The following is a 12,826-nucleotide window of genomic DNA, read 5'->3' as shown; positions in this document are numbered from 1 at the left end:
TCATTAAATAACATGAAATTGTAGTATTTGCATATGCAAATTTCAAAATTCAGTGTGACTTATTATGGTTTTTATTGCACATGCATTTTTGTCCTTAGATTTGAAATGGTGTGAAGTTGAAAGCTATAGCTGAATATGGATGTTAAATATATTTTTTTTCATATTGAACAAGCTCAAAATTAAGCTACAACTCTTGGTCCTTTCTTATGATTTAGTATTTTTAAGTTTCTCTAATTTTTTATTTTTAGGGTTCACAAAACATTTCTTTTTATGATTTAATATTTTATTATGTATTAAGTTTCATATCACGTTTCTTTATAATTTTTAGTTTTTTTTTTAAATTTAAATATTTCTTTGGTAGGATTTATGTGGGATATTATTTGAGGTTTTGATTTGACAATGTTATATGTAAATATATTCTCTTCCATCAATATGGTGATTAATAATGTTCGAGTTGAACTATTTTCATTTTCTTGCATGATGTCTTTAATAACATATTTATAGTGAATCTTTTGATTATTGCAAGTATTTTCTTAAATAGCTCTGGTTTATAAAAAAAGGTAAAGTGATTTATTCATATTTATGAATTGTGAGATATTATGTGAGGTTTCTATTTGCAAATGCTATATGTAAATACATTTTCTTCTATCAATATTGTGATTTATAAAGATGTGCTGATTTGTTTTCACCTTCTTACATAATGCCTCTAATAACATATTTATAGTGAATATTTTGACTGTTGTAACTCATTTATCACATAAAATATACGATGATTTATTTATATTTATGAATATTAGATACTTTGAGATTTGATATGATGAGTTTTACATAATTTTTAAAAAATATAAGTATAATAGTTTATACAAAAATTTCATAAAATTAAAACAAACCAGAAAAAAATTCAAAGCGTAAAACTTAATTGAACAAACAAGTCTACCGACTTTGTTGCACCAAAATATTTAATCAGAAATAAACAAAGGTACATTTTAATTATTGTACCATTGAAACAAATTAAGTGCAATTGGACCAATCCATCAATCACAAACATGGTAGTCATTAAGTTGCTTTCACAGTTAATTGCAAATGCATTTTTCGATGAAAATTTTGAAATCAGAAATATGGAATTTAACCGATTCTTCATTTGAGTGCTTTTTTGGATTCTGTTACTTTTTCATATATTTCTAGGGAGTGGAATGGTGTTGCGGACTGTCTGGTCAAATGGGCTTCTGATCACATGCATAACTGAAATGTTGTGGATAAGGGTCAGTTACCCATGGATTTGTCTCTTCAGTTAGATCACTTAGTAGATCTTGATAGGACGGTTTGATGCCCTTACTTTTAATTTCTTCTTCTTTGAATAAATTTTACCCTTTTTATCAAACTGTATTGCCCACTTCTCCAGTACCCTGCCAACACCATTCCACCTTCTTGACATGCAAATTGTAACGCCACAGTGTGGTGTGCAATGCGCTACAAATGATAATCTGACGGTGGTGGTGGCCTTAGATTGTATTACTGTGAAGCAACATTTTCCCTATACATCGTAGTTGACACATGATTTGAAGGATAATTGTTACGTCTCATCTGTATAGGTTCTGAACGGGCGAACTGGTGTAAAATTAAATGACCAGAATAAAAATATACATGGATTGATTCAACCCCTCTGTGAGGTGCAATCAGGGAGAAGAAGACAGGTTAAAACATGGAAAAAAAAAACAAATAAAAGATTTTGGTGAAAGAAGAATTGGAGACGCGATTTAGCATAAAGCATGAAGGGGAAAGTGTGAGGAATGCTCATGGAGGAAAAGAATTGACGCCCGTGGAAAAAGAATGTGAATTGAATGCAGAGAACATGGGTGCAAAAAAGGCCCTGAGAGTATATTGAAAGGGAGGAGTTGGATACAGAGGAAAAAAAAAGTGAGAGGTTGGAGAACTTGTTAAAAAAATATTGTAATGTTTTGCTTCAAGAGAGGCCGATAAAAGGTCACTAATGTCTGTAATTTGTTTCAGAATAATTGAGTTTTTTTTTTAAAGGAGTAAAGTTATTTTCTTAATTAAAAAGGGGTAAAAATTTATTCAATCACAAGAAAAAATGCAAAGCAAGAGCATTACACAACCCTGTTGTTCTCTACTAATTGGTCTAACTTAAGAGACGAATCCTGGAGTAATTGTCTTCTATCTGTAATGTTCCAATTCTACATATGATCAGAAGCATAGAAAAAAACAAATTCTAAGGAAACACATAGTTGAAAAATCTGATTAATAATCAAAACCAAATGTCAACTAACATCTTCTAATCGTTGCTTATTCAACAAAATCACCACCACCTGAGAATTAGACTCACAAATGGTCCTTCTCTACCCTAGTTCACAACAATGCTCCTCACCATATAAAATGGCAAGAGCCTCCATTAAATTGTTGTATGCTAAACCTTATAAATAGAAAAGATAAACTGAACAGTACCAAAACTATCACGCGCCACCCCACTAATCCTAGCAGGACCAGGATTTCCTTGAAAAGAACCACCAGTGCTGATTTTCAGAACTCTCAGGGGAGGAGGGCCCCAACACCCCTCACTGTCTGCATCTATTTTGCATGACTTGTCCAACCACCTGAAGAGAACCTCCATGAAGAGGAAGATTAAGACGTTACAGAAAATAACATCACCAAGGTCAACACTATCAGTCAAATCACACTTAGCCGAGACAGTCTCACCAAGAGAATGGTGAATTTTCCATCACAAATGTTGAACCATCAACTGAACATCTTGAAAAATCCTGCTATTCTCTCCAATTTCTTATTGGCGAAATTGATGTTGAATTAAAAACATAGCGTGTCTCTATTTTATTGTTTTGTGTTTCATTTAAGCTCTGTGAGGTAGAACTTGGAAGGGTGTGTCGTGTTGCATCATCAGAGTACTCCCTTGCAACCCCTTTGTTTCAATCATCAGAGTAAGCTATATGATTACAAATGTAAGATAAAATTATACAAATTCAAACCATGTCAACATTTTTTTTCCAGAGATGTAAGAAATTGTTGGTAGTTTCTTCAAATTATGAAGGTTATTTTTCCCTACCTCATATGGACTTATGATCTTCTCTGTGTTATTGGGAAACATATAAGTACACAATCATAATACTATTTTAGAACAAAAGAAAGATTATTGTGTATGTGGTGATACTTTAAGAAATATAGGCAATAGAAAGAAAACTTTGGGAAAAGATTTTAGACCTTTGCTCTCAAGAGAGGTGGTAACCACATTGCAACCAAATGCATTGGCCAAAGCTAAAGAAAATGAAAAGGCCCCTTCCCCAACTAATAAAATATGTTGTAAGTTGGAATACTGCTTAATTCTTCTTTCGATTTATATTTGAAAATCATAATATGTTGACTATATACCTTGGAATCCATTCATAAAGATAAGGAGAACCCAAAAAGTTCAAAACTACAAAGACCCATAAAATTTGTTGATCATTCCTCTTGTATTCTTTTTTATAGCTCTTATTTTAAATTTGAGTTGCTACTTCTTTTTTTGTAGCTCTTATTTTACTTGAGCTGCTACTATCTTTTACTTGATGCTACATATATAATCAACCAAACATAATACATGCATTCTCATCTTTTTAGATGATGCAATATCATCCCTTTCCATCCAACATCCATAGAACATATCCACGCTACCTTCATTAATCAACTATATTAGTAGAAACCTCATCATCATAGCGACCAATAGATCTAATAGATATTTTTATCTACATTGATTACCATTTCAATACTTACATCATTTGCATCTAAGTGTAGGTTCAGTGTCATAGTACCTACTTCTTCGTATGAGGGTTAGAGAGGTATTACATCATGACTAGCAAATTCATGATATCGATGTCTTTGTAATCAATATTCACATGATATTCTATTTTTGTTTGATCTAGTTGTAAGGGTCCTTGCATGAGGTCATTTCATCCAAATAGTGAAGCTAAATTAGACTTTGGTCCATGTAAAAGTAATAGGATTTGTAGTCTTGCAAAAAAAGTCCCAATACTTGTGCAGCTAATGTGGCATCACATGATTGGTTATTTTTTTATAACTAAGGGTACATTTCATTCAATTATGGGTAGTCATCATAGCAATAGTAATTTTAAAGTCACAATTATTGGTGCAATGTTTAAAAAACAAAGGACTAATCAACAAGTATAGATAGTTGTTTGTTTGGGGCTTGCTCCCATATACTTTTGTGTTGTACTGCCTGCGGGCTTTTAGTTTTTGATAGTCTATGACTATGTTTAAGGGTTGGCGCCCTAGTTAACATTGTTTCTTTAATAAAAAATAAGTATAAATATAGATATTAAATCAACAACTAATATCACAACAATTAGAATCCACTTCTACATAAGATAGCTAATAATTAAAATGGTTAGAAAAATCAAGATTCTGCATTGCAAAAATAAATAGAATGTTGTACGTGTAAAACCCAACATTTGTATTGCCAAAGTTTTGAATTGGCCAACAAACCTATAGTAATTATAAAGCATTAACTTTTCTAGATCTAAGCCTCTAAACTTCAAAGAAGCAAATTTTTGTATAAAACCCTATCTTCCACCTAGTAAAGAAAGCCAAGGTGTGGCTTCCACTGCCAAAGGTTGTCTGTCCTTTCGCTTATTGGAACACAAATTTTCAAATGCACAAGATTCATATGGTGTTGTCGAGTGAAGGAGAGGAGAACACATTTTCCCCTAAATTGTAAAGAATTTGGTGGTTCCCGATGACTCGTTTGGCACAACAAATCACAAAGAGATTGAGATTTCAAGCATTTTGAGAAGAAAAACTGAAGTAGGGAAAGAGAAGCACGAGCTAAAGCGATTTGTGTTGGAAATGTGAAGTCCAACGGTCACATGACCCTTCGCGTTCTCCCAACTGTTCATTTCATATCTGAATATGATTATATAATGGTTGTGTGTAGCCCATGTATTTGAGTTGATTAATGAAGTGATTCCCTGCCTTGAGTGTGGATGTAGGCAAATTTGTGGAGCCATGATAAATTGTGTGTTGTCTCTTATTATTACTTTTTTTGTTTTTGTTATCGTTTTCTCTGCTCATTCTAATCTTTACAATTGGTATCAGAGCCATGTTGGCTTGAGCAAAGATGGAGGAAGAAGGAGTAGGTAAAATTTATAACTTCTATGGCAGTTTTACGTTCCATGTAAAACTATGTTTCAAGTGCCGCGTACATTGGTGGGATGGTTGGAAGAAAGAGAGGAACTCAGTTGAAGAGGATAATCCAGCGAAAGAAAAGGATGTTGGGATTCTTATTTGCTCTCCCCTTGAGCCAGCCTTGGCACTTATTGGCCAAATCGTTAATGGTCGGGAAGTTGTTGGCATTCGTGTGGTGAAGGTTGAATGCCATGATAGTCCCTGTATAGACGCTGGAATTTCTAAGCTGAAAGATGTTGAAAAAGTAGTTGTTGTTGAAGAGGATGAACTCAAGAGATTGCAGGAGGAAGAGTGTATGCCATTGGAGACCCAAGCTGAATCTGCTGTTGACTCCCAAGATGAGGAGTGTGTAGATTAGAGTGAGGTAGCAGGGCAAGGAGGCCTGGGAGAAACTTTGGCTTCGGAGAGCTTTGCAGATGGCATGGCCTTGGCGAAAATAAAGAGGCACTCCCATAATGATGACAACCTTTGTGCAGATAATTTCATAGAAGCCTATGAGCCTATGGATTTAGATGACATAGTAAATGATAAAAGTCACTTTTCTGGTTTGAAGCGAAAGCGACCATTGACAGGAGCAGAGGACAACGAGCATCGCTCCAAGCGGTTTCAAGCGTCACATAGAGTGAATGAAAATGTTATTGAATTTGTTAATGCTTATTCTAATGGAGGAGGAGATGTTTTATCTCGACCAGAATGCGTTGACATTCACCAACCTGATTGGATGGATGTGGATGATAGTGCCAACGTCGATAATGAACAACCTGAGGGTGAGAGAACTCGAACTCGTGATAACAATCTGATGGAGTTGTTTGATGATGAAAATAATGCCATTGTTTTGTTCCTTGTAAGGTCTGAGTTTTATGTTTGGATATTAGAATCCAGTAATTGTGAATCGGTAGATATTTTGTTACGGGGGAGTTTAGGTGATGGTGATGAAGAAATGTATTTTAAACTGGGACAAAGTGGTGTTTTGGTTTTTGGCATAATGGGTGAGTTTGTGCCTGATAGAGTTTTTAACTCTGCTTTGATTTGGAAAAGGCTAATTCGAAGCGTATGTGGACAAGAGTTCACGAAGCTAAAATCTAGCAGGCTGGTTTTAATGTGAATTTCGAAAATGGAAGCAGGGATGCCAGTGCATGGTTGTGCCAGTTGGCCTTCACGGGGGAGATTGTTGGGAATGTGAAGTCCAACGGCACATGACCCTTCGCGTTCTCCCAACTGTTCATTTCATATTTAAATATGATTAAATAATGGGTGTGTGCAGCCCATGTATTTGAGTTGATTAATGAAGTGATTCCCTGCCTTGAGTGTGGATGTAGGCAAATTTGCCGAACCACGATAAATTGCATGTTGTCTCTTATTATTACTTTTTCTGTTTTTGTTATCGTTTTCTCTACTCATTCTAATCTTTACAATTTGGGCATAGACATAGCTGTCATCTTCTTCAAGTTGATAGAGGGTATTGGGCACCTGTTTTCCGAGTCTAACGTACAATGATTTAGAAAAAGATTTTGACCAGAAAAATGACGGTTACTTCTTGCAGAAACTGGTGATTCAAACCAAGACCGTGGTGTTCATGCTTTTAACTTGTCCTTCTTCATCTTCGCCGCCAGTCTTTTGTGGCTCGCATATGGTTTTATTGCTCAATGATCATGGTGGGTATTGGAATTTTTATAACCATGAGAAATATTGAATGAGTATCTGAGTTTCAAGAAGCTTATTTTGATTAGATTGTTTTCACTGCAGGCCCCAAATTTTGTAGGACTGCCATTGGGTACGGCTCAGATGGTGATGGTGATATACTGTATTTATAGGGGTAAGAGTGTGCAAATCAGAGAGGAAAAAATTGATCAAGAAGATAAAGTCTTCACAGAAACAACAGGATACCCTGCTTATCCAGACGTAGAAATGCAATTAGAAAATCAGCGACTCTTGCTCATGAAGGAGTCGTTGAAATGAAGTGAAAAGCATTAGTAATCAAAGGCAGCAACTCATCCACTCCATTGTCTATATATTTGTTATTGGTTTCAGGTTTCATTATTGGTTGTGGCCCGTGTTATATGCAGAGGGTGATTATTATTTTGTACTGAAGATTGGATGCATCAATTTCTTCTTTTCCTGGTTCTGTATTTGTGCAACTGGTTATTATACAAAATTTGATCAACGAACAAGAAGTTCTCTTCTCTGTAAGATTTGATTTTATGGATATCTTTGAATCGATGTTTAGATTATGTTTACACGGAGGTGGGTCTTTGCCAAACATACGCACGGTAGTTGCCCAAACCAGCGAAGAAAGCTTTCCTTCATCAACAATGGCGTGAAACTCTCCAACGGCGGCAAAAACTATCGGTAACGGAAAATAATGGTTTCACGGCGTGAGACAATTTTCCGGTGGCAGGGCATCCCCACAGGGGATAGCCTATCGGCTAAAAATATGTCAAGGAAATTGTCGCTGGTGACATCCTGCCTTGGGGTTCTCTGCCCTAATCTTTAAAAATGTCTCTGGTAGTGTCCATCATGTTTTCATCACAAATTCCGGCACTATCTGGTTTATAATCTGAGTGATCCATATTGAATTTAGGTAATAACCAGATAAAGGGGGCAAATAATAGGACAAGTAGTTGTTTATCATTAAGAATTCATCCTCCTCACATGCCCACTGGAAATATGTAGGAATGGCAGCAGACCTCGGGGATGAGGTTGCATATAAGAATGAGAGACCCCAGACATCTGGTTTCATAGAATACAATTCAAGAGAGCTATAGACCTTTCATTTGACATAAACAATTCAATATGAGAAAGTGGGGATTGATGAAACATGTTTCAAAAAATATACAATTGTTTTTGGACATTGGATCCGTTGATCTGACTGGAGTTTACAGTTGTTTTGGATGGAAGATGATGCTTCTCAAAAATTTAAAAAGGACTTCAATAGTATTTTTAAATACTTTGATGAACTAAAAAATTATCCAAACAAAAACTTTCACAAACTCCTTTGAAACAGATAAAAGAACATTGAAACCATCCATAGAACTATTAATAAAAATGTTTGGACAAAATGATGCAGATTAAACCTCTGTTCTCTGCAAACAATTCTCCAAAACTCATGCTCTGCGCCTGTGTACGCATCTCGTAGCACACAGCTACTAAAATTCAACAAACTACTAATCTTTCTAATAAAAAACAGTATATAGAATAAGAATCCATGATAACTATGTTCTGAATACATAAAGACAACTTTCCTGAAGCAGCTGCAAAGCCAAAAGATAATTCATACATATTAAAGGCACCAAAAAATTATGTAGCCTTTTCTCCAATGAAAACACCTTATTCAGCCTCTCCGTCTCCCACCAAAAAGAACCAACAAAAACCTCCTCGAAAAGGAGAAAACATCCCAAAATAACAAGACAAACAATTCTTTATCATAAAGAATTTATCCTCATCACATGCACACTGGAAATATGCAGGAATGTCAGACCTCAGACATGTAGTTGCATAGAATACAATTCGAGAGAGCTATAGACCTTTCATTTGACATAAACAATTCAATAAGATTTTTCATTGAAAGCAATATTTATTACACTATCACAGCACTTTCTACGCAATTGCTACTCTGAGAAGCTGTATTAGATATCCTCCTGGTTATAGCTGGACTGATAAACTTGTTATAAATCTCTTTATTTAAGTAATATTTAATTTTAAATTAAATTAATGAACATTTTATAATGAAAGTGGGGATTGATGAGATATTTTACAGAAAATAGATTAATTGTTATTGGACATTTGATCCGTTCATCTTACTGAAGTTTACAGCTGTGTTGTATGGAAGATGATGCTTCTTAAAAATTGCAATTCAATCTCTATGACATTCAAGAGGTTTAAACTTTCACAACTTTATTTAAATTAGACTTAATGAGCTAAAAAATTATCTCTTCCGTAGAAAGACCTGAAATAATGAAAGAACAAAAATGTAAAACAGACAAAAGAATATTGAAACCATCCTTAGAGCTATTAAGAAAAATGTTGGAGGGTGCAAATTCTTTAGATTTTGTATATTTAATTTGTTAAATTTTTAAGAATCGAATTTATGAGCCACCAACTCTCTTTAAGAAGAGTCCATCTTCTTTGAACGGAGCTCTATTCATCCGACTCTGATATCATATTAAACTTTTTATGTATAAATTACGGATCAAAACTAGAACCTCCCATTACTGAACTACCATCTCCCTTATATTTTCCAATACAATTTTAATTCTCAATATTATTTTCTCATAACATGATATTTTCTCTAAAGATATGAAATTTAAATCAGAAAACTAATCAAAAAATTTGAAATTGTCTACTTAAACTATCAAATAAGAGCTGTTCTTACCACCGGTCAAATTTTAAAAGTAGCGGAATAGGTTAATCTCTTTCCACCTTATTTCCCAGATAGAGTATTGCTATACAAGATAGTGTCCACTGTCCATACCAGCATATGTATGTTCCAACAACAGCAATTATATACTACACTTTCCAATCATGGGCTGATTTCGATCTTGTAGTGATCCAAAATGCTCTTGCTCTTCAAACCTTGGCTAAAGAATGCCCTCATGTATTCTTCAAATTTATATCCTCTGTATAGAGCCGGATGCTCCTCATCCACCATGGATGCTGCAGGAGCAATGAACGTATCAAATGAAGGCCCATAGAAGGAGGGAATAGATATACGTGCAGTAGTTTTATTGGTTATAGCCCTGTGCTCGGAGCTTTTGAATCTTCCATTGCTTATAACCTAATAAAAACTCACACAAAAACAATTCAAAATTCGTTCATCCAAAAAACCTGAAGTTGATCACCCAAATTGACCACGAAGGCATTGGGTATCGGTTCTACTGCAACCCATTTCCCATCTTTCAGCTCTTGGAGGCCACTCACATCTCCTTGCATCAGAAAAGTAATGCCACGTGGATCTGAATGAGGTGCTACGCCAAAGGTAAGATCTAGATTTGGGCATGCAGGATAGTAATTTATGCTCAGTACCAGGCTAGGCTTTCCAAAGTTTTCATTCAAATAATCAGAATCTTGTCCCAGAGCTTCAGAAATCGCAGCCAGAAGTTTTAGAACCAGTACTCGTATCTCCTTGGCATACTTCCCTGCAATCTCTCTGTTTTAGAAAAAGTGAAATGAGAAAAAATAAGTCACACAGACTCGTTGGTGAATTCCTGTGAGAAACTTTCTTATGCTTTTCTAAAGTTTTTTGTCACTACCTATAAAGTGCAGACTTTTGAGGCCATGAATTGATAAATTCCTCCACCGGATGACATGGGTGTCTTAAAGAGTCCCTCCAGTTAAAGAATATATCTTTGTTGACATTGAAACTTGTAGAAACCCTGACAACCTGCAATGGATCCTCTGAATAGAGACAAACCCTGTCTTCCACAGGCATTTCAAAAAACTCTTTGGCAATGTCCATCATGCTTTTCATCACAGTTTCTGGCACTCCGTGGTTAATGATCTGAATGATCCATATTGGAATTAGGTGATACCCAGATAAAGAAAAAAGAGCAAAAGAAATCTAGATGTCTACCTGGAAGAAGCCACCCTCTTCGCATGCCCGCTTGATCTCATTCACTACCTTAACTCTATGAGGCCCATCCAAATCTTTGAGGTCTATGACTGGAAATGTATAAGAATGACAGACCTGGGACATGTCGGGACGTTCACCCGGAGGAAAGACATACTTATCCTGAACATGAAGATGATTCTGTCCATTGGACATGAGTTTATCTACAGCATTGAGATTGGACCCAACATGGGCTGTGGATATCATCTTGTACTTGAGGGAAAGGAACGAAAAGAAGATAGCTTCAATTGCTCTGGGGTTCAGATATACTTAGATTAACTCAGGGTATCTAGTGGGCTCAAACAATTATTGTGAGAGCTAGAGAACTTTGATTCGACATAGAGAGCTGGAATCATTTGTCTGCATTCAAGAAAACACTTGCAAAAGTCCATTATCATGCAGGACAGGACAAATAATTGTTTATTTGGGTCGCTCCTTGATAGGACAAATAATTGTTTATCATAAACAATTCATCCTCCTCACACGCCCATTAAAAATATATGGTAATGGCAGACCTCAGACATGTGGTTGCAGATAAGAATGACAGGCCCAAAACATGTGGTTGCATAGAACATTTATCTTCATTGAAAGCAATATTCTTACGCTACCATAGTACTTTCTTTGTATGCAATTGCTACTGTGAAAAGCTGTATTTAATGTCATTCAAAATAAATGAACGAACATTTATGTAAAATTTATCAAGGGGTTTAATAAGTTTTTAAAAATTTCTCTCTTTTAAAGAAAGACAGACTTCAAATAATATAAGTGAAAGAAAGTATGTATAATTAGTTTGAAACGGATAAAAGCAGCATTGAAATCATTAAAAAAAAAAACTATTAAAAAAGGTGTTTTGGTAAAAATTAAATCTACTATATATATTATTAATCAATGAGATGTTGAAAGTTTAAACAAAATTAAGTGATATTATAGATTTTTGTATTTTTGGTTCGTATGTTTAATTTGTAAATTATATTATGGACAAGTTATGAATTGAATTTAGGAACTCCTATCTGTTGTAAGATATTTTGTCAATAAACTACTAGTTCTTGTTGTGAACAGTCCATCTTCAATTCAGATGTGGCTCATTTGTCAACACTTCCTTGAACCACAATGCAAATACATGAAATTCATAATTGATAATTTTTATATCCAGGATCTCATCTTTAAGAGGTCGATAGACCTTTCAATCACATAAAGCCTTTACCACGGTATTAAAAGAATATCAAAGTATAAAGTTTTAGCATTAGAAATTTATATATTTAGTAAGGTGTGGTTATAGTGCCACTATACAAGTCACCCCCACAATATTATATAACCAAGAGCTAAGACTCATAATAATTAGATCTTATGCTTGATTCATTATATAAGGTTATCTTATACCTAAGAATTCATCTATAACTCTTGGTCATCTTATTTCTCTTAAAATTTAAACATAAAGTTGTTCAAATTATTATCCTTTGGTTACAATAAGTTCTTAGTAAGTTTTCCTTATTTATCCTAAAGGTCCATCTCCATGACATTGAGGTTGGGTTGATTGCTTAACAAGAATTTTTATAGTTTGCCAAACCATATATAATCATTGGTCCATGACACCATGCCATATAGTGTATACATCAACATGAAGTTTCCTTATTGAATTCATAATTACCATATCCCAAAAGTTATATTGTAATGCAAAGTCGCATAAGGTTTATTTGGATAGCACACAAGAATAAACAACACCTCTTAGACAACATATTATATTGTTGATCCCCTTTGCTACTCTAATCAAGCATGTTGTTGATACATTGGAAGGTATCATTGACAACATGACACCCTTCCATCACAACCCATTCCGAAGGATTTATGATGAAGGCGACGTCATCAAGTTTGTATCAAAGTTATGGTCATGATTTGGTGTACACTTTTACAATTTCTACATGTTAGATCATCAGTATTCACGAGTATGAAATTCAACACTTGATCCAAGTTTTACAATTCAATGCATACTCATTTATCATGTCTACATTTATA

General features: G+C 34.7%; 1 protein-coding gene across 2 annotated transcripts; it reads right to left on the bottom strand.

Moving 5' to 3' along the window:
• Positions 1-9,534: 9,534 nt before the first annotated feature.
• On the bottom strand, positions 9,535-11,335 carry LOC131046746 (protein DMR6-LIKE OXYGENASE 1-like). 2 transcript variants are annotated; one of them, XM_059209938.1, is made up of 4 exons: positions 10,778-11,335; positions 10,458-10,705; positions 10,033-10,354; positions 9,535-9,982 (listed from the first exon to the last, which is right to left on the bottom strand). In XM_059209938.1, the coding sequence occupies exons 1-4, from the start codon at positions 11,018-11,020 to the stop codon at positions 9,728-9,730; spliced, it is 1,068 nt and encodes a 355-aa protein (XP_059065921.1). In that variant the 5' UTR covers positions 11,021-11,335; the 3' UTR covers positions 9,535-9,727. The 2 variants fall into 2 exon arrangements, with proteins under 2 accessions (XP_059065921.1, XP_059065922.1); XM_059209939.1 differs by having other exon boundaries at positions 9,535-9,861.
• Between the last annotated feature and the right edge of the window lie 1,491 nt (positions 11,336-12,826).

Source organism: Cryptomeria japonica, chromosome 8 (assembly GCF_030272615.1).
Source record: "Cryptomeria japonica chromosome 8, Sugi_1.0, whole genome shotgun sequence".
NCBI lineage: Eukaryota > Viridiplantae > Streptophyta > Pinopsida > Cupressales > Cupressaceae > Cryptomeria > Cryptomeria japonica.
This window is presented reverse-complemented; position numbering and strand designations above follow the sequence as displayed.

Bases quoted from the DNA above. Each gene is read 5' to 3' on its own strand.
- LOC131046746 (XM_059209938.1), bottom strand. From the start codon at position 11,020: ATGATATCCACAGCCCATGTTGGGTCCAATCTCAATGCTGTAGATAAA. The intron at 10,706-10,777 runs GTAGACATCTAG...TGGATCATTCAG, and splicing joins AAGAGGGTGGCTTCTTCCAG to ATCATTAACCACGGAGTGCC. The intron at 10,355-10,457 runs GTAGTGACAAAA...TTTCTAAAACAG, and splicing joins CAAAAGTCTGCACTTTATAG to AGAGATTGCAGGGAAGTATG.